Below are 19,001 nucleotides of genomic sequence, written 5' to 3'. Positions count from 1 at the left end.
GAAAGAGATTAATATTTATTACTTATCTTCTTCTGGAGTTTAACTCATTAGATGCAGAATCCAATTGGACAGGTCCCTTATATGATTTAAAAATAAAAATAATAAAAAACGTTTAGTACTGGATCTCTGGCACCACCAGGCCACAGGAATGTCATGACACAGGAAATTGACAATTGGTTTAATTCAGAAGAGCAAGTGTATATTTAAAAAAAAATGGACACAGATGTAGTGCAGAGGAGTTTAATTCAGGTGTTTCAGGAGAGCAAGGGAAAAAAATCCCTTGATTTTGGCCTTTGACATCTTTTGCATACACAGCATATGATGACACCCAAACAATAAAGGAACACTACTTATTTTTTTTAACCTTAACATAACAGCTTCAAAATCATCGTGATGCTCTATTGAGCTGTAACAGGGAGAAAAGAGCCTCTCTCACTGCCAATATGGGCTCAGCACAGCAGAAACTGCACTATGCAAGTTTTGGGGGAGGGCAGGAAACCACCCCCAATGCCTCCACCTCCCCATTGATTTCAGTACAGTAATGGAAAGGGGCTAGGGAGAGCCCCAGGATCAAAGAAACCCAAATCTTACATAGTGTTCCTTTAAACTGATCACAAATCATTCTAGATCTGACACTCAATAAGCTCTGTTTTTCTGCTTTTCCTTTTATACAAAATTACGAAATGAAAAATATAACGTAAGCATTGCTCTATCCCTGTCGTCTCCTTAAGATACGTAATAGTACACTGTACAAAGTCACAAACTACTTCAGGATATATATATATATATATATATATATATATATATATATATATATATATATATTTTATATTACATCGCATCACTGAGTAAATGGATTTTTTAATGCAGCATCATCAAAGTCAACTTGCCTGTACAACACAAAAAAAAAGAATAAAAAAAATAAGGTCAGTTGAAGACACAGACAGGCCCGTGCATTCTACACTTAATTACAAATCCACTAGCAAATTAATAAATAATAATTAAAAAAATAATAATAATTCTGAAACAAAAGAGAAATTATCCATGACTGTCCATGTTGGGTCAAATATTCAGCTCTGATTTAATCTGATCTAATCGGCCCTTCAAAACTACAGGCCTTTCGAGGTTTTCAGAACTTAAACCTCCAAAATGGAGACGTTACAGGAGGATAAATTATTTTGTCCAATTCTACATTTCTACTGATCCATTCATCCCAAAACTGACTGAATATAAAAGCCAGCAGGTATTTCCAGATTATATCGATTTATGAAAACTGGAGATACAAGGTTTTGTCGCAACAGTGATGAATTATGCTCTGAAACGGATACTCAATTTTAAAAACATGTATCCAACATAGTTCCATTAGTCAACTGCTGGTCAGTGAAGCATTCAAGTCCTTATGACACTACATAGTCTTCAATGGTAACCAAACGTCTCAGCTCGTACAATGAAACATTGATTAATTTTATCGAATATGTTCATGGTAAATCAATCATAAAGCCATACTTGGTAAAGTTATCTTTGCTGTTCAGACTTCCATTACAGCTCCAAGGCGACCAGACGCCTGCTGAGTGTCCAAAGGTTTGTAGACACCCTTAAATAAGTGAATTCAGAGATTAAGGTACACCCACTGTGGCCACAACATTCTAATGCTCTCATTTAGTTTATAATATACTCTTCCATGTTTCCCTAAGACTAACCTGCTGTGGAGCAGGGGAACTGTGTTCTCTGGAAATATGGAGTTCCATCCAATATATTTAGGATGAGTTGGAATGAGGTTTGCTATCCAGTATTAAACATCTAACATCAGTACTTGTTCTCTCTTGTCGCGGCCATCAAATCCTGACAAAAATATCTAGTGTAAATCCTTCCCTGAACAGTTAAATATGTTTCTGCAGCTAAAGAGGCACAAACGTTTGGCAAAACAGTGTACAAGGGAAAATGTTCTTAAAGCCAGACTGGGTTAGCCATGTAATTCTAAATTAAAAAGGATGCACAGATGAAAAATCCCAACGGAATCATGTTTATTCCCTTCGATTCCAGCAGCATTACCTCAGCGCCGCCATGGCCAGGCTGAGCAGGTCCTGGCGCAGGCTCTCTGCGCTTTCTGCCTCCCTGGTCAGCCGCAGGAAGCAGTCAGCAGATAGAGACGGAGGCAGGGAAGAGCTGTGGGTCTCCTGAGGCTGGAAAATGATGGATAAACAGGCTCTGCCCAGTCTGGAGTAGGAGAACCGCTGAGAGAACGAGTACGCCTGGGGAAGGAGGAATCGCAAAGAGGACTGTGGCACTGCTCTCTGCTCTGAAGACTGTCCGTCCACTCTGGTGTTAGCCTGGGATAAATCTCTACTCGCAGATCCCGGGTCAGCTTTAGTCTTCTTAGCCAGATCTTCTGGTGGTCTTGCTTTACACGGACTACTCGGTGCAGATGAAGCCACAGACGAAATCAGTGAAATACACAAGTCCTCAGCCTCCCTCTGCAACTCAGACACCAAAAACCTAGAGGCCCCTGTCATCACCTCAGCCAAGGGGCTGTTCTGAAATGCCTTGAGCCCTTTCAGACCTCCAGAGATAATAGAGCTTAGGACAGGACATCTTCCAGGTTCGTCATCTATGCCTTGGTCCACGCTGACCATCCTGCAGCCGTGAAGATAATGAAGCACGGGAAGCAGCATCCCTCTACTCACATCTCTTATGGGAATGGACTCCGACTTGCAGGCTTCACCAAACCCACCTCTCAGCAAAGCCCGGAAATACTCAGACCCGACCTCCTCCATGTTCTCGTCTCCAGCAACCACTTGCCGATTGGCTGTGAGCAGAGTCCCATCGTCCAGGAGAAAGCTGAGGTTGTGTGTAGATGCTTGGTAAGGACAAAAACGGGAAGATGGTGGATTCTCCAAGACCAGGGGACAATGACTGGCCTCTTCTCCCACAGATGGGAGGTTTCTGCTTGGACTCGCTGGTGTCTCCACTACAGAACCACCTCTCCTTTCCACTTTGGAACACGCCATTATACTAGAGAGGCAGCCAATCAAAAGGGAGACGTACAGGGAATGTAGTTTGGAGCTGGACCCCTGTTCAGGAGGACACATCCAAGCTGAGAGGAATGTTCTACATTTATCGGAGCAGTCACTGTCTTCATCACCGTCATCCATGCAGTCGAAGAGAGGTTCAAGGGCAAATGACAATCCTCCACTATCCAAAAGCAGCTTCTTCAGAAGAACTCGGTTACTGCAGATGGAACACAACATGTCCATTATTGAGTATCACAAAGAAGCTAATGCTTTTGTGTCTACCCTGCTCTGCCACTTTTCAGCTAATACATCTGCAGCTGTGCTGCATCAAGCCTGGGCTAAGACTGAAGCTTAAAGGAACATTAGGTAGTATTTTTACCTTCAAATTGACACTTCAAAATCATTGTGAGGCTCCACTGAGCTGGATATCAGACAGCAGAATTACCCAATCTTACCTAGTGTACCTTTAAACCCAGCAGCTGAGACAGACAACAGACACGACATCAATAGACACCCGACAGTTGGACATACCTGGTTATCAAAGGCAGAGAGAGGGCACAGAACAACCGGTCGGATTCGGAGCCTGAGAGCATGACATGGGCGAGGACTCCAGATCCGAATCCAGTTTCACTCTGAACTCGTATGTTGCTTAGCAAACCCTGGCCTACAAAAATCAAAACAGAAGACGCCATAAAGCTTCATAAAGGAAAATACAATATTAAACATGTCATAAAGGAAAGAGTTTCCTCCAGGGTTTTTTTTTTCCACTGGTGAGTATTAAAAGGCCGTGAGAGCCGTTAAAAACACCAGATACAAGTTCATGTTTATTCTACCGTCATAAATTACATTAATCTAAATTTTGAATATTTGAATGATATTTATCTGTGTATTTTACGTTTGAGTTATATTTATATGAAAAGAGGTAAACATGAACTCCATTCATTCATTCATTCATTCATTCATTGTCTGTAACTCTTATCCAGTTCTGGGCAGCGGTGGGTCCGGAGTCTACCCGGAATCACTGGGCGCATGGCAGGAACACAGCCTGAAGGGGGTGCTAGTCCTTCACAGGGTGACACACACTCACTCACACCTACGGACAATTTTGAGTCTCCAATCCACCTACCAACGTGCACCCGGAAAAAACCCACGGGGACACAGGGAGTCACCCGGAGTGGGACTCGAACCCACAACCTCCAGGTCCCTGGAGCTGTGACAGAGACACTACCTGCGGTCCTAAACTTGAACCTGAGCTGGTGAATCATACAGGTATTTTTTTTTTTTAAACAAACAATATTTTGAAATCTTTTTTTAATCTGAATATAACACCACCCCACAAGTTCATCAAATGCCACATAAATATAATTCCGAGCTGAAAGGTACAGGGTGAGCAAAGTAAAATTACGTGAAGTAACATGGCGTTATTATTTGCTATTTACAAAAAGAAAGAAAAGAAGTGTCAGAATGCTCCACCAAGGACTTGGGCAAAGCTGGGTGTCGTACAGCCTCCGTGTGTGGTGCAGCGCTGGTCTGCAACAGGCATCACGTTATTTTCTGAATGTTGGTTTCAACTGTTAAACCTATCAAACTCAATGTTACCTACTTTAATCTATATTTCCCTCTTCTCACCTCTGCCTGTATCTGTCATTTCAAATTAAAAGCCCTTTGCAGAGGTCTGTCATTGCAATTTTATGACAACTCAAATCTCTGATGTGGCAGCAGTAGCAATTCTATATGAAGCAGAAACACAGAAGGAGGAAGAGAAAGTTTCACTGCCTAAGAGAGTCTTACCCAGTTGCCTGATTTTGGCCTTCACTCGGTCAGACTGCCTTTCCTTCTTGTGACTCCCTCTTTCCTGCTGTGCAAGGCAGAGCGCATGCCTGATGAGAGCCACGGCGCCGGTGCGGACGAGAGGCTGGAGGCAGTTTGGGTTACAGCTGAGTCTGAGGAGCATGCGGAAGCAGCGGCCACTCGGGTCTTGGTGCTGCGTGAGGTAGTAGAGCAGCCCAGAGAGTACGGGGGCGTTTATCAGCGCGGAGCTGGGATCTGTGGCGTGAGAGAAACGGGACAAAAGCAGCAGGACGGGAGACTCAGGAGCCCAAGGCTCGGGGTGGTACGGGTGCTGATAGATGGGGTTCTTTGGCATCATTGGCAGGGCTTCCAGGGAGAGCAGGGTGGAGCGAGAGGCTGTGGATGATGAAGAAGATGAAGTGGAAACGGAGGAGGAGGATGAAGATGTACGGGGTCGCTTCCGCGGTGGAGAAGAGACTTTGAGTGGGCAGATGGGGGTACTTGAAGGCTTGGTCTGGGGGGTGGAGGTGGAGAGTAAAGGTGGGGGAGAATTGGGGGAGGTTATATTCAGGATATTCTGAGGGGATACCAGGATAGGGGAAGCCGAGGCAGAAAGACGGCAGGGCTTGGGTCTGGGGGACGATACAGGCTTCAGGAGAACTGGTGCTGGGGCGGGAGCCTCAGAAAGAGGGGTTAATGACGATGTTGATGAAGATGGAGAGCAGGACGGATGAGGGCTGGCTGAGTCTCCGTCCGTCCCACAGGGGGATTCCATTAGCTCCCCTTCCGATGAGATCAAGCCCTCCGATACCAGCCAGGACCTGAAGTGGACACCCACAAAACAAAAATAAACATCCTACAGATCAGGGACTGTTCCACAAAGCAGTTTAGCCCAAATTTAAGGCTGTCCTATTGAAAAAGAGCTGAAGGACATAGGTGTTGGACAATCCTCAGCTTAAACTATCTGAAAAAAATCAGAAATTTTCAAATTTCCAAAGCAGAACTTATGAATTTACCCAGATAACTTAAAGCAACACTAGGTAAGACTTCGTATTTTTGCTTCTGGGATCCACCAACAGTTGCAGACTGTAATTCACTTTTAGAACATTGACCTGAAACAAAGGAGTGGGGGAGGGGGTGGTTTGCTACTCCACCTCCACAATCCAGAAATTGCATAGTGCAGTGCTGAGCCAGAAGTAGCAATAACAGAGGCCTATTCTTCCTATTACAGGTCAGTTAAGAAATACAATGATTTTTGAAGTTGAAATGGTTGCTTTAAGCCCTCAAGTAAAACTCAAGTAATCCAATACAATGTGAGATTTGGGGCAAATCCCATTTAACCCTTTAAGTCCAACCACTTCCTAGCCCTCCGTTTTGCCTAGGGGTAGGGTGTCCCAATTCTTTGTGGGAAAGAGGCGTAGGGCAGAGGGGGAAGGCTATACACACCATTTAAAACAGAGATTTTGCAGAGGCACACTTCAAATGAAGGGCTATAAATACCTTGTGAATCAGTGACAAATGGTGGCACAAATGAACAAACAAAGCCACAGATGTCAGTATTTTCTCCTTTAAAGAAATATGATAAACATTGGTTTATCTTTTTTTAATGTACTTTCAATGCATTATGTTTCATTACTTCATAACAATCATAAAGCATCGCTAATATTTTATGTCTCCCAATTTGCGTAGCCAATGTGCATAGCCAATGCAACATTTAAAGGGGAAATGGAAGTTTCAAATAAAAAGCTGCAGAATGAGCAGCTGAATTCAGCTTCATATCACAGAGAGTGAGGAGTGGGTGATAATATATGACTGTGGAACGCTTCTAAAGTCACGATGCCCTAAATGTAACTATGTTAAAGGAACAATATGTAATATATTTAACTTACAATTACAGTTTCAAAATTATTGTGACGCTTTACTGGCCTGTGATACAAAGAGGAGTGTCTCTGTCATTGCTACTCTGGGCTCGGCACTGCAGAAACAGCACTATGTAACTTTTGGAGAAGGGTAGGAAACCACATCCACTCCCCATTGACTGCAGCACAGTGTTGTAAAATTACATTACACTACGGGAAGCCTCAAGGAGCAAAAATTCCTAGTGTTCCTTTAAAGTTCAGGGGCTCTGATATCACTGCAGACTGGCAGCAGAGTGCAACTGAAGCGCTACTTTTTTGTGTTGTGAAGATGCATCAGGCTCTTGAAGGGTCGTCCAGTTTCATGGGGCAGATTTTAACCACTACACCTTATAAAGTCAGCTCCAAGGGGCAAGATAACACTTGAAAACAAGGGGTAAAATGAACCCTTGGTTTTGAGTGACACTGCTGTCTCACCTGAGGCTAAGGAAGCTGGAGGATCCAGGGCCTTGCTCCTTCCCCATTTCCTCCCTTCTGCTGCCCTCAGGAGGAGGGAAATCAAACGAATCAAAGCAGGACGTCATCAGCTCGGAGCTGGAACCTGAAGTCAACCCAGAGTCCAGTTTCCCTGCACTGAGCTCCTCTCCTTTGGCCAGTTCCACCAGCCATGCCACCAGAAGCGGGACCAAGCCAAGCTCCTGGAGCTGCTCCAGAGCCGATTCGTCATACACAAAGTCCACGCAGGCCAGGACGGCCAGTCGCGTGAGAGGGTGGTTCTGGTAGGTGGAGAGGAAGCCGATCAGCACCTCCAGCCCACCGCTCTCTTTCACCTTGGCCCGGTTCACTGCCTCTTTACAGCAGAGACACAAAGCCTTGAAAAAGACACCAGAACGCAAAGGGTCTTTTCTAACTTCTTCCGTAAACTTCTGGATGACACCAAGGGAGCCCACCAGGGGGCGCAAGCAGCCCTGAGAGCACAGGTTGGCAAGGGTTTTTAGAGCCAGCTCCTCCAGGGGTTTTCCTCCATCTCCAGAGGCCAGGAGGCCAAGCTGAGCGAGGGCTCCGGAGACCGACACTTCTCGAGCACACTCGGCTCCGCAGCCTCGCGTGAGCTCGTGAAGGGCACGCAGAGAGGCTCGTCTAAGACCCTGAGGATACTCTGGAGCCATGAAGAGAGCCAGAGACCTCAGCGCTCCCTGAGAGAGGAGAGCCAGGCGATTGGCCTGAGTGTCAGACAGATAGAGCAGGGCTCGAGCCGCAGACTGAGCGCACTCCAGTTTAGGAGAAGACGACTCTGGCACTGAGGGTAAACTGGAGGAAGAAGGTGAAGAGGAGCAGGAGGAGGAGCAGGGTGAAGGTGGTGAGGGACATGACGGAGAGTTGGAGAGGGCCAGGCAGAGGAGGAGCGGAGGAACACCGCCTGTGTGGGAGAGAGAAACTGGATTAAAAAGTGGCAAAAATAGAAGTAGTAAACAATGGTGCAATGACACATGAGACTAACAGTTATGAATACTGCACAGCTCTTCCAAAACGGACGACAAAGCCGTCACACCAAAAGCGAGCAGTACTTTCTGACGGTAGACACCTCCTTCATTCCTAGTGTTTTATGTGTCGGAGAACTCATATCCATCTCTCTGGCTCTTGTCGTCGCGACTCAGACCTAGGGACCCAGCTCCAGCTGAAGACAGAATGGAGAAGCCAAGTAGCCCTCAGCAGTGTATAGTTAGCAGTACTTCGCTGAAAGATGAGGAACAGGACTTGCAACCTACTCATTCATTCATTGTCTGTGACCCTTATCCAGTTCAGGTCAGCGGTGGGTCCAGAGCCTACCTGGAATCACTGGGCGCAAGGCAGGAACAGGAGGGGGTGCCAATCCTTCACAGGGTGACACACATTCACACCTATGGACAATTTTGAGTCTCCAATCCACCTACCAACATGTGTTTTTGGAGCGTGGGAGGAACCCGGAGCACCCAGAGGAAACCCACACAGACACAGGGAGAACACACCACAACCCTAGGTCCCTGGAGCTGTGACAGAGACACCACCTGCAGTCTATTGCCACTGTGCCGGCCCAATACTGACACTCCCTCCTCCAAAACTGTTGTTTGTACACAGCTGAAGTGCAACTTGTAAGTTTTTCTTCACTGTTTGAATTCGCACAGAAACTCATTTGAAACTCAAGTTGTTTAGTTTTGTAGCACTGTCGCTAATGCAGTTAGCCATCTCCTGAGTTTGGAGATTCTTCCACTTTAAGTGATCGGAAGCTTCTAAAATAAGTCAGTGTTACTTCCCAATGGAGCAAGAATAGAGCAACATCCTCATGTCTGTTCAAGCTTTTTAGCGTTTGAATTTTTTCTATAAATACACCACATGCCATTTCCTGCACAACGACGACGGGCAGGGTTGCCAGGTCCAGCACAAACCTTCTAGCCTGTATGTGCTTTAAACCCGCCCACACGAAGCTCAAAAAAAGAACAAAGTAATTGATAAATTAAACGAAATGGACAGTATCAAAAATAAAATGTGTTTTTATCCACGGTGCTTCGTAAAAATTACGTATTGTATTTTTCGATAAACATATGGGAATAAAGTAATGCCTCTGCCACAAGCAGAGAGAGAGAAAGCCTACTGTATCAGACTGAGACAGTATCTTCTTACCCATTTAAAGAAACTGGGGCTTCGTAAACACATTAGACCAGCGTTAAGCACAAACCGACTACAGAGAACCACATAGAGAGAAACTGAATTTTATAAAAAGTGATTTTTTTTATTACAGTCGCGATTAATAATAAACTACAGTGTATTAAGCTGAACCTGGTTTGTTTGAGCAGGGATTAGATTGCGCTGGACTAATTCTTTTAGAAATACAAACATCTGCAAACAAAGCCCTGTAACAGCCTTAAAACACAGCACCACTGTAATATGCCACAGACGATGAAGTACAGAGCTGAGTCGACCTGCAGAGTGAACCTGTGCAGAGCCCTCTGGATCCATGGCCAGGTTCCCCAAAGCTCGAGCTGCACGATTCTCCACTGTTTCCTCAGATGCATGTCTCTTAAGCACCTCCACTGAAAGATTAAACAGGAACAGAGGGAAAATGACATTCTGGGCTACAACAAGTATTATATCCCAGAAAAACCCAAACACTTGTGATGCAATGCTTCTGGCATACAGTAGCATACTCTTTAACCCTTTTGCTTCTTCTGTCATTGAGGCTGTTTACTGTTTTTGTTGGAGCCCTTAAAAAGTCAAATTTAAGGAGTCAGTCCATGAAATTTGAATACTGTGAAAGAAATTGTGACTTACCCACAACAGAAATGCCACCCAGCTTCCTCACCTAAAAGACAAATAGGGCAAACATTTATTATAAACTTATATATGGTAAAGGTTTGATAAACAAATGAAACATAAGGAGAAAACTGTTCAGTGTTTATTAACGAGGTTAGTGCGAGTAAAAATATATTTCAAGGACTTGCAACTACAAATGTGGGATTTAAAACTATTAACAAGAAATCTTCATTCACCAAACAGGAGAGGCACAAGCATCAGAATACAGACATGGAAATGCGTGGCCTAAAGTGTGACTCGGTTTTCCGTATTGTCCCTTACCTCTGCTCTAGCCTCCCTCTCAGTGCAGCAGTTGGCAAGGATGCTAAGTGTCAGATCCAGGATTTTCCTGGAGCTCTCAGTTCTGCGGAGGATGTTCAGTAAAGGAGGCAAACCACCCTTGGATTGGAACTGAATTATTCTGCTCCGTCCACCTTTAATATGCTGCGTCCGAATGGCCACCAGAGCTTTCCACTGTCCAACTCTGAGCCTCTTCTCCGCCTCTCTGCTGCTCTCTCTTCCGTTACTAGTTTTATTATCTGCCCCAGCTTGTCCAGGCCCAGACCGGTCCACTGGGTTTGATTTGCTCAACTGGGCCAGGCACCAGGACAACGAGGACTCCACAGACATGGGGGACGTCTCTCTAGTGCTGGACAAGTCTTTTGGATGTTTTCTTTCTCCTTGTGTAGCCATAATTGCGTGATATTGACAATTGTGATTTTCTAATTTTCAAATCGCAAACATCTTTTAAAAAAAATTACTTTTACCCTGCATTATTCCTTGTAGTCTTAGCAATGTAAATGAGTGATAAAATGTTCAGGTTCTCAAGAGGAAATGAATAGCAAAATTAGTGCAACATATATCCTGATTACTAATTTCACCTCAAAACTGTTCAGGCTTATCCCCACCCACCCCTCCCCTTCCTTTCCACTCTCTCCACTCTTATTGCTTCTTTTCAGCAGTTTCTATGATCTGAAATAAATTTGAGAATAAACTGTAAATGTAACAATAACTATTCATGATGTTCGGCATGAAATTCAAAATTACAAAAATAAAAATAAATTACATAGCTAATCTTTCTTCATATAGTAAATTCAAAAATTATTTAAGACTTAACGAACTTTCAAAACAAAACAAACTACAATTACCAGACAACAGCGAAACACTCCGTCACACGTCCAGCAAAGACTGCTGGGAATTGTAGTTTTTTTTACGTGCCCCTCCCTCTTGCCCTCGGTAAATTACACCAGGCCTGAAAGTAGGCCACACACAAAATAAACCCAAACCTCAGATATTACAAGTGTCTGGTGTTGATGGATTTTTAAAATTTGTCGCGGGTTTTCGCTGATTTTTCGTGCGTCGACCTTCCTCGCGGGCAATTTCTCGCGCTCAAACAAACGCAATCGTCACTGTTTTTGCACTCACGCCATTTCTTGCACAACGACGACGGGCAGGGTTGCCAGGTCCAGCAAAAACCTTCTAGCCTGTATGTGCTTTAAACCCGCCCACACGAAGCTCAAAAAACGAACAAAGTAATTGATAAATTAAACGAAATGGACAGTATCAAAACTAAAATGTGTTTTTATCCACGGTGCTTCGTAAAAATTACATATTACCTACCTGGAGAATTTACTGTAAATGAACTGCATGTATTTTTCGATAAACATATGGGAATAAAGTAAACAACACTAATTGTCCTGCGTGTGTTAGTAGACATGGCTCCCTCACAGCCGTGTTGACTGAAATAAACGACACAAGACGTACACCTATCGATTACCAACATTTATTATTCTATACTTGCCCTGGTTACAAAGGACATGATCTTACAGTTTTAAGAAAGATGTAAAATAACACCTTAAACTATAAGAAACTGCGGGATCTATACTTATTGGACAGCAGTTCGTGTTGGAAAAGTGTAGTGCTGTATTTCAAAAACACTCCTCAGATTTGATACTGTGACTTATATCACAAGTAAGATGTGTGTTCTTTGCTTGTGTACGTCGATATAAACTTTATTTCCAGAGGAAAGCACAGCTCTACCCTCAGTGTGAGATAACAAACTGGACGGTACCTGCGCTCCACCGCCTCACAATTGGGCACTTTCAACGTAAAAGTCCTTTTGGTTCATTGACAAAGTTGTGAATCAAATACAGCATCATTCTATGTAAACAGATTAATGCATCTGTTAAAAAAATCTATTGAAATATTCCAGTATCAGACCTGCTACATCTGCTTCACCATTTCTGTTCCTGTCTCGTGGAAGTCCAGGATTTATTTTTAGTATTCAATAGTCTGTCAAATGACTCCTTCATTAAATCAAGATGTCAATGATGCTGCAGGTATTGTCACTGTCACACAGCTCCAAGGGGCCTGTGTTTAATCTTCATCTGTCTGTTATGAGTGAGATCCCTGTGTCTATGCAGGTTTCTTTCAGGTGCTTCAACTTCCAGGCTGTGTGAGATTGTCCACAGGTGTGACTGTGTGAATAACTGGGTGGGTTTCTAAAGTTTGTCCACAGTTGTGAGTGAGTGACTTGTCTGTTATGGACTGGCATCTTATCCTGGGTGTGTCCCTGCCTTACCCCCAGTAATTCTGAGTAGTCTCTGGACCCATCACAAACCTGATCAGGATGAAAAGGTTACAGAAAATAAGTGAATGTCACGGATGGACTTTAACAACTCCCGTAATTGCTGGAGAGCACTGAGAAGTCAGGAACTGAGCCTGTGTTCTTCTTTTCTGTCCAATATATCCATAAACAGTCTGTTTGTATTTATTCCTTGTCTAATGTTTACACATTCTGTGTAGTTCTGCTGACAACAACAGCAAGCCTCATGATTTCTAAGTGAGCTGTTTACTGTGGTTTAGCTGGGCGTAAGTGCAAAAAAATATGTCCCTTGTAGATTTGTAACAATTAAGGTATTCCCATTTTTCAGTTTAGCCAGATAACTTAAGCCAAAGGTCAAATTTGTCAAGAGTTGAGGGACAATATATGTCTAATCTTCTACACTGAGCTTAAATGATCTGACTTGTGGAATACCCCACAAAGCTACTGAAACTTTTGCGCAAAGCTGTTGTTATCCAAACAAGCACACTGTGTGAAAACTAATGATCTGGCAACCATAATGGAGAGTTGTAGAGGGGGGAGGACGAGCTGTTGGTTTGTGGGTGCTGTAGTCTGACTGAAGGGTTATAGTGCTTTACAATCGGCATTTCTTAAACAAACAAATTATGTATAAACGTATGTATGTGTTCATCGTATTTACTACGTTTTATCAGGACGCAAGTAATAATGATGTTGTAAACAAAGAGGTACGACGTTTAAACATATTCGAGGACTTAATTTCCCATGATCCTCTGTGTTTTCAGAAAACGAATAACACGAATCCGAGGTTGTTATAGTCATCGATGTTGTGAAGAAGTCATCGCTAACCATTCGGCGTTGTTAAACTCTGCGATTACAACAACAACGGCCTGGAAGACACTTTGGATTTAATCTAAGTACACGCGATTAAAGGCGGAGATGGAGGTGATTGAGGCGATAGTTACGGACGGGATTGAGGTAGAGGAGTCAACTGCAACCGTTTCCACGTTGATTGACTCTGAAAAATCAAAAACAGGTGAAAGTGGTGAAAGGGTTAAAGGGCCCATATCACACCAAACACAACTGTCCTCTTTCTGTAGATTTCACTTTGCTTTTTGTTGTAAACATTGCTCAAGTAGCATTTTGTATAAAATTGAAACCGTCCACCTATGAAAACTGAGCGGACTGAGGGTCCATTGCTTTTGTGATATCACAAATTTCAGCCTATTTTCACATATATTAAAATTTTGGACATTCCAAGGGGTATTCCACAAAAAAGGATTTCTCAGTTAGCCAGCTAACGAACGTCCAAAGTCAAGTATATCCAATAGGAACAGAGCTGAGGTTGATACCCATTGGACAGTCCTCAACTTTGGGCTTAAGTTAGCTGGTTACTGAGAAAACCTGCTTTGTGGATTACCGCACTGGTCAAATTACAGCTTTGTTGTTTGTTTATGTGAATTTAGGTTAACAGGTTTCTGGAGCGAATCTCTGCATTTTCCTACAAATGTTAGTGCCCTATCAAAACTAATATCAGGATTACACCTTATATTAAATCATCTGACTTTTCAGTAAATACTGCAATAAAACTTATTAATTGTATCATGATTATGAATTATTAGTAGGAAATTTAGCCCCTGTGTTTGGGTCACTGTCTGTGAGGAGTGTCTTTATAGTCAAACATATCAAAACCACACTGGGCTAGGAAGCCTTCAGACATTAACTGCACCTTTTTATATATATGAATATAAACTGAATAAATCTCTCTTTTTCTCCTGATTTTTCCCCGAAAAGACTTTGTGTGGACGTTGCAGGCGACATGGCATCTGGTCCGAGTACGTCTGGAGATGGAGGCGGAATTTGAGCAGCCTGTTTGTAAGAAGAAGAAGCTGTGGGAGACAGTGGCGGAGAGAGTGAACGCGAGGCTGAGGGCAGAGGCCTGCCAGGACGCGACGGTGAGAGCCTTCGAGTGTGATCTGAAGTGGAGGAACATGCTGGCGACGTACAGGAAGAATGCAGAGCGTGTGAAACGGCTGGGGGACCACAGTGTGCACTGGGAGTTCTTCAGGACCATGCATCAGGTCCTAGGGCGCAGCTATGAGGAGATCGAAGCCCAAAGAAGAGCCAAGATCAGCAACACCAAAGTGGGCAAAGCCATGGCCAGCAAGAAGTACACTCCCATATTACCCACTCCCACTTTAACAGCCCCTCCTCTAACAGCCATCCCTAACAGACCCCCTCAGGATGTCCTGCAGCTCTACCTGGAGCTCCAGGAGAGGAAGCTCAGCATGTGGGCGCAGCAGAAGGCCCTGGAGGAGCGGAAGATAGAGGCCATCAATAATCTTGCCAGAGCCATCAGCAGCCTCTCACGGGACAGTGCCGATCAGTTCAGTAAAGAACCCACCATCACAGACCCCCTCTCCTCACTGACCTCTCAGAATTAGAAATTAGAGGCATATGTCTGTGATCTCACAACATTTCATTTAGCAATTAAATCATTTTTGATATTTTGTTATGATCAGTGTGTTCAGTAAAATTGTACACAGAGGTGAGTGAGTGAGAGACTGGGTGACTGTAATACACTGTGATGGACTGGCACACTCTCCAGAGTGTGGTCTGTATCTGTCCCTTCCTTTCATCCTGTTAAGTTTATTTTGGAGATGTAGCCTTTGGAAGGGCACATCAGGAATAAAATCAAATCAATCAAATCAAATTTATTTGTATAGCGCTTTTTACAACTGATGTTGGCACAAAGCAGCTTCACAGAATTACAGTAAGAGTTTTGACATTAAATGTAAAAATGTTAAGAATGTAAAGGTGTAAAAATCCCCAGGTGAGTAAGCCAAGGGCGACAGTGGCAAGGAAAAGCTGAGCTGAGGAAGAACCCTTGGGAGGTACCAAGGCTCAAAAGGGGTGACCTATCCTCTTCTGGTCAATCTGCTGGTAATAATAATTGGGAGTCTGTGAAAACTTCAGTGTAGGGGCAGGTCCAAGGCATTTGGTGGTGGCTGGAGCATGTACAGCTGGTCTGAAGCATGGAGCAGGAGCTTGACAGTCAACCATCAGTGTCCAGACGGACAGGTGAGCAGTCGTTTACTCGGAAAAATGTAAAGGGATGGAATTAATTTTAATCTGTTTGGTGTTTGTAAAGCAGAAAATGTGAAGATTTCCAGAGTGTGGCTAATCACTCCGGCAGATCTGACTACGACAGCTTTAACTAAAGGAGAGTACAAGAAGGACACACAGATGCGGGAGCATCCTGAAACACTGGAATCCCTCATCTCCACCATCAACAAACCCGAGTGATCGCATGAAGCGGAGAACGACACCAGCGTCTCAGTTTACTATAATTCCCTGTGTCCATGGACCCATCTGCAGCCTTTTTCTATTGGGGAGCATTAATTACCAAAATATAAACTAAACTAATGAGTTTTTAGCCTAGATTTGAAGATTGTGACTGTGTCTGAGTCCCAAACATTTTCTGGACGATCACTCCAGAGTTGAGGGGCTTTATAAGAAGAAGCTTTTCCCCAAGCTGAGGCCTTCTGAATTCTGGGAACAATTAAAAATCCAGTACTCTGTGATCTGAGTAAACGTGGATACTCATAATAGGAAATAGTATCTTGAAGGTATTCAGGAGTGAGCCCATGTAGGGCTTTATATGTTAATAACAGAATTTTGTAATCGATGTGGAAGTTAATAGGCAGCCAATGAAGTGATGATAGAACTGGACTCATTCATTCATTCATTATCTGTAACTGCTTATCCAGTTCAGGGTCGCGGTGGGTCCAGAGCCTACCTGGAATCATTGGGCGCAAGGCGGGAATACATTCTGGAGGGGGCGCCAGTCCTTCACAGGGCAACACACACTCACACATTCACTCACATAGTCACACCTATGGACACTTTTGAGTCGCAAATCCACCTACCAACATGTGTTTTTGGACTGTGGGAGGAAACCAGAGCACCCGGAGGAAACCCATGCAGACACGGGGAGAACACACCGACAGTCACCCAGAGCGGGAATCGAACCCACAATCTCCAGGTCCCTGGAGCTGTGTTGAACTTGTTGAAGTTTACTTAAAGTTCTGCTGGTGCATCCTGACAGTAGTGCGTTACAATAGTCAAGCCTTGAAGTAATAAAGGCATGTACTTATGTTTCTGTGTCCTGCAGGGATAAGGCATTTCTAATCTTAGCAATATTGTGAAGATGTAAAAAAAGCTGTCCTAGTGATACTGCCTATGTGCTGATCAAATGATGAATCTGGGTCAATTATAATGCCAAGATTTTTTGCTGCTGAACCAGGTTTAACTGGAAAGTCAGCGAGATTTAAAATTAAATCTCATCATTTATTTCTTGCCACCTATGGACCCAAAAGCAGGACCACTGCCTTGTTGCTGTTTAGAAGGAGGAAGTTATGCAACATCCAGCCTTTCACGTCTTTTACACAGTCCTCTATTTTCTTTAATATTTGTTTGTCATCGGAAATGGCTGAAATATACAATTGCGTGTCGTCTGCGTAACAGTGAAAGTTAATGTCATGGTTTCTTATAACTGTACCTAGCGGTAACATGTATATATGTAAATAATAATGGTCCTAAAATAGAGCCTTGTGGAATTCCAAATCTTACTTTAGAATAATTTGAAGATAAATCGTTTACTTTTCAAATTGATAAGGTTCCCTTAAGTAAGATTTGAACCATTATAGGGCTGTCCCTGTAATTCCAACCATGTTTTCTAACCTTTCTAGGAGAATACTGTGGTCTATCGTATTGAAAGCTGCGCTGAGGTCAAGAAGCACCAACAGGGATACGTGGCCTTGATCAGAGGCAAGAAGATCGTTTGTTATCTTGACTAGAGCTGTCTCAGTGCTATGATGTGGCCTGAATCCAGATTGGAATTTTTCATATATATGATTCTTATGTAGATATGAACTAAGTTGTTGGGCCACAGCTTTTTCTAAGATCTTGGATAGAAATGGCAGATTAGAAATAGGCCTGTAATTAGACAATGTGCTAGCATCAAGGTTTGATTTCTTGATCAGGGGTTTAATAACTGCTAGTTTAAAAGCTTTGCGTACATAGCCCAGGATAAGGGATGAGTTTACTATAGTTAAAAGAGGATTGATAATAGCTGGTAGTACTTCTTTAAGTAATTTTGTGGGAATTGCATCCAGTGTGCAAGTTGTACAGTTTGCGGAGATGATAATCTTCTCTAGTTCTAACTGTGGGAGTGGGTAAAAGGTTTCAAGTCTTTCTTTTACGATTACATTATGTTTTATATTAGCCACATCATGGCAGCCAGGTCGGATTTAATACAGTGGGTTGTCTAATATTCTCAATTTTATTATTAAAAAAAGTCCATAAAGACTGGTAAGAGTTGCTGGAATTTGTGGTTCAGAACCTGCCTGATTTTTTGTAATTCTGGAAAACACACTAAACAGTACTCTAGGATTATTTTTATTATTGGAGATCAGCGAGGCCAGATAAGCTGAGTGAGCTATAGTGAGAGCATTTCTATACTCTATAAGGCTGTCCTTCCAGTGAGAGTGGAACACTTCCAGCTTGGTAGTGAGTAGGCCCTGTTACATTTTAAATAAAACCAATAGAGTCTAGGATTGGAGTAAATGCCTTTTTAGTGGGTCATCTGCCTTCTCAAAATGGATATTGAAATCTCCTACAATTATAACTTTATGATTGCACACATCTAGATTTGCAGCAAAATCACTAAATTCTTTAAAGAATTCTGAGTACGGCCCTGGTGGGCTGTAAATGTTACATAATAAAAATGCTTCCTTTTTTGTGACTGGATTTGTATTAATAGTGGAGAGACTGATGTCTAATTTATTTGGTAAATTACACGTACTCCACCTCTTTTGCCTGATAATCTTGGGCTATGCACATAATTATAGTCTATAGGAGTGAAGGCTGTGGCTTCATTTAGTGCTGAATATTCATTTGGTCTAACCCACGTTTCCATGAAACAGAAAACCTCAAATGTATGATCACTTATAATATCATTTACGATGACTGCTTTTGAGTTTAGTGATCTTATATTGAGTAACCCAAATTTTAGTTCTGAGGTGTTGCTGCTATCATACGTGTATGATAAAACACAACCCCTTTATTCCATTTCTGTTTTTTTATTTGATTTTACGATGAGTTTCTTAAACTGTAAACAAAACTATTTTTGTTTTTTGATATTTTGACCAAAGCATGTCACAGACGTTTTATTAAGAACAGAACTGTGTTCACTTGTGGAAAAGTGGTGCATTGACAATTCTGGAGAATTATTGTTCTCACAGCAAAAAAACAAAAAAAAAAATCCTCGTTTGTTTTCATTCAGAAGCGCCACATCATCTTAAGTGGAAAGGTATGTTTGATTCGCAGTTTGAATTACCACAGAAATTCATTTGTAACTTGAGCTGTTTA

General features: G+C 42.9%; 2 protein-coding genes across 2 annotated transcripts; one reads left to right on the top strand and one right to left on the bottom strand.

Annotated features, from left to right (window-relative positions):
* Positions 1 to 224: 224 nt before the first annotated feature.
* On the bottom strand, positions 225 to 10,871 carry armc5 (armadillo repeat containing 5). The gene is made up of 7 exons (XM_066642521.1): positions 10,271 to 10,871; positions 9,968 to 9,998; positions 9,619 to 9,729; positions 7,136 to 8,078; positions 4,803 to 5,623; positions 3,543 to 3,675; positions 225 to 3,228 (listed from the first exon to the last, which is right to left on the bottom strand). The coding sequence occupies exons 1-7, from the start codon at positions 10,679 to 10,681 to the stop codon at positions 2,049 to 2,051; spliced, it is 3,630 nt and encodes a 1,209-aa protein (XP_066498618.1). The 5' UTR covers positions 10,682 to 10,871; the 3' UTR covers positions 225 to 2,048.
* Positions 10,872 to 13,081: 2,210 nt separating this feature from the next.
* Positions 13,082 to 15,260, top strand: si:dkey-66i24.7 (uncharacterized). The gene is made up of 3 exons (XM_066642844.1): positions 13,082 to 13,226; positions 13,355 to 13,605; positions 14,364 to 15,260. The coding sequence occupies exons 2-3, from the start codon at positions 13,509 to 13,511 to the stop codon at positions 15,011 to 15,013; spliced, it is 747 nt and encodes a 248-aa protein (XP_066498941.1). The 5' UTR covers positions 13,082 to 13,226; positions 13,355 to 13,508; the 3' UTR covers positions 15,014 to 15,260.
* Positions 15,261 to 19,001: the final 3,741 nt, after the last annotated feature.

Source organism: Hoplias malabaricus, chromosome 13, assembly GCF_029633855.1.
Source record: "Hoplias malabaricus isolate fHopMal1 chromosome 13, fHopMal1.hap1, whole genome shotgun sequence".
In the NCBI taxonomy this organism is placed as follows: domain Eukaryota; kingdom Metazoa; phylum Chordata; class Actinopteri; order Characiformes; family Erythrinidae; genus Hoplias; species Hoplias malabaricus.
This window is presented reverse-complemented; position numbering and strand designations above follow the sequence as displayed.

Excerpts from the sequence above, each read along its gene's own strand:
- armc5 (XM_066642521.1), bottom strand. The coding sequence starts at position 10,681 with ATGGCTACACAAGGAGAAAGAAAACATCCAAAAGACTTGTCCAGCACT. Across the intron at positions 9,730-9,967 it reads GGGTGGCATTTCTGTTGTGG|TGGAGGTGCTTAAGAGACAT; the intron begins GTAAGTCACAAT and ends TTAATCTTTCAG. Across the intron at positions 3,676-4,802 it reads GGCCAAAATCAGGCAACTGG|GCCAGGGTTTGCTAAGCAAC; the intron begins GTAAGACTCTCT and ends TGATTTTTGTAG.
- si:dkey-66i24.7 (XM_066642844.1), top strand. The coding sequence starts at position 13,509 with ATGGAGGTGATTGAGGCGATAGTTACGGACGGGATTGAGGTAGAGGAG. Across the intron at positions 13,606-14,363 it reads CTCTGAAAAATCAAAAACAG|ACTTTGTGTGGACGTTGCAG; the intron begins GTGAAAGTGGTG and ends TTCCCCGAAAAG.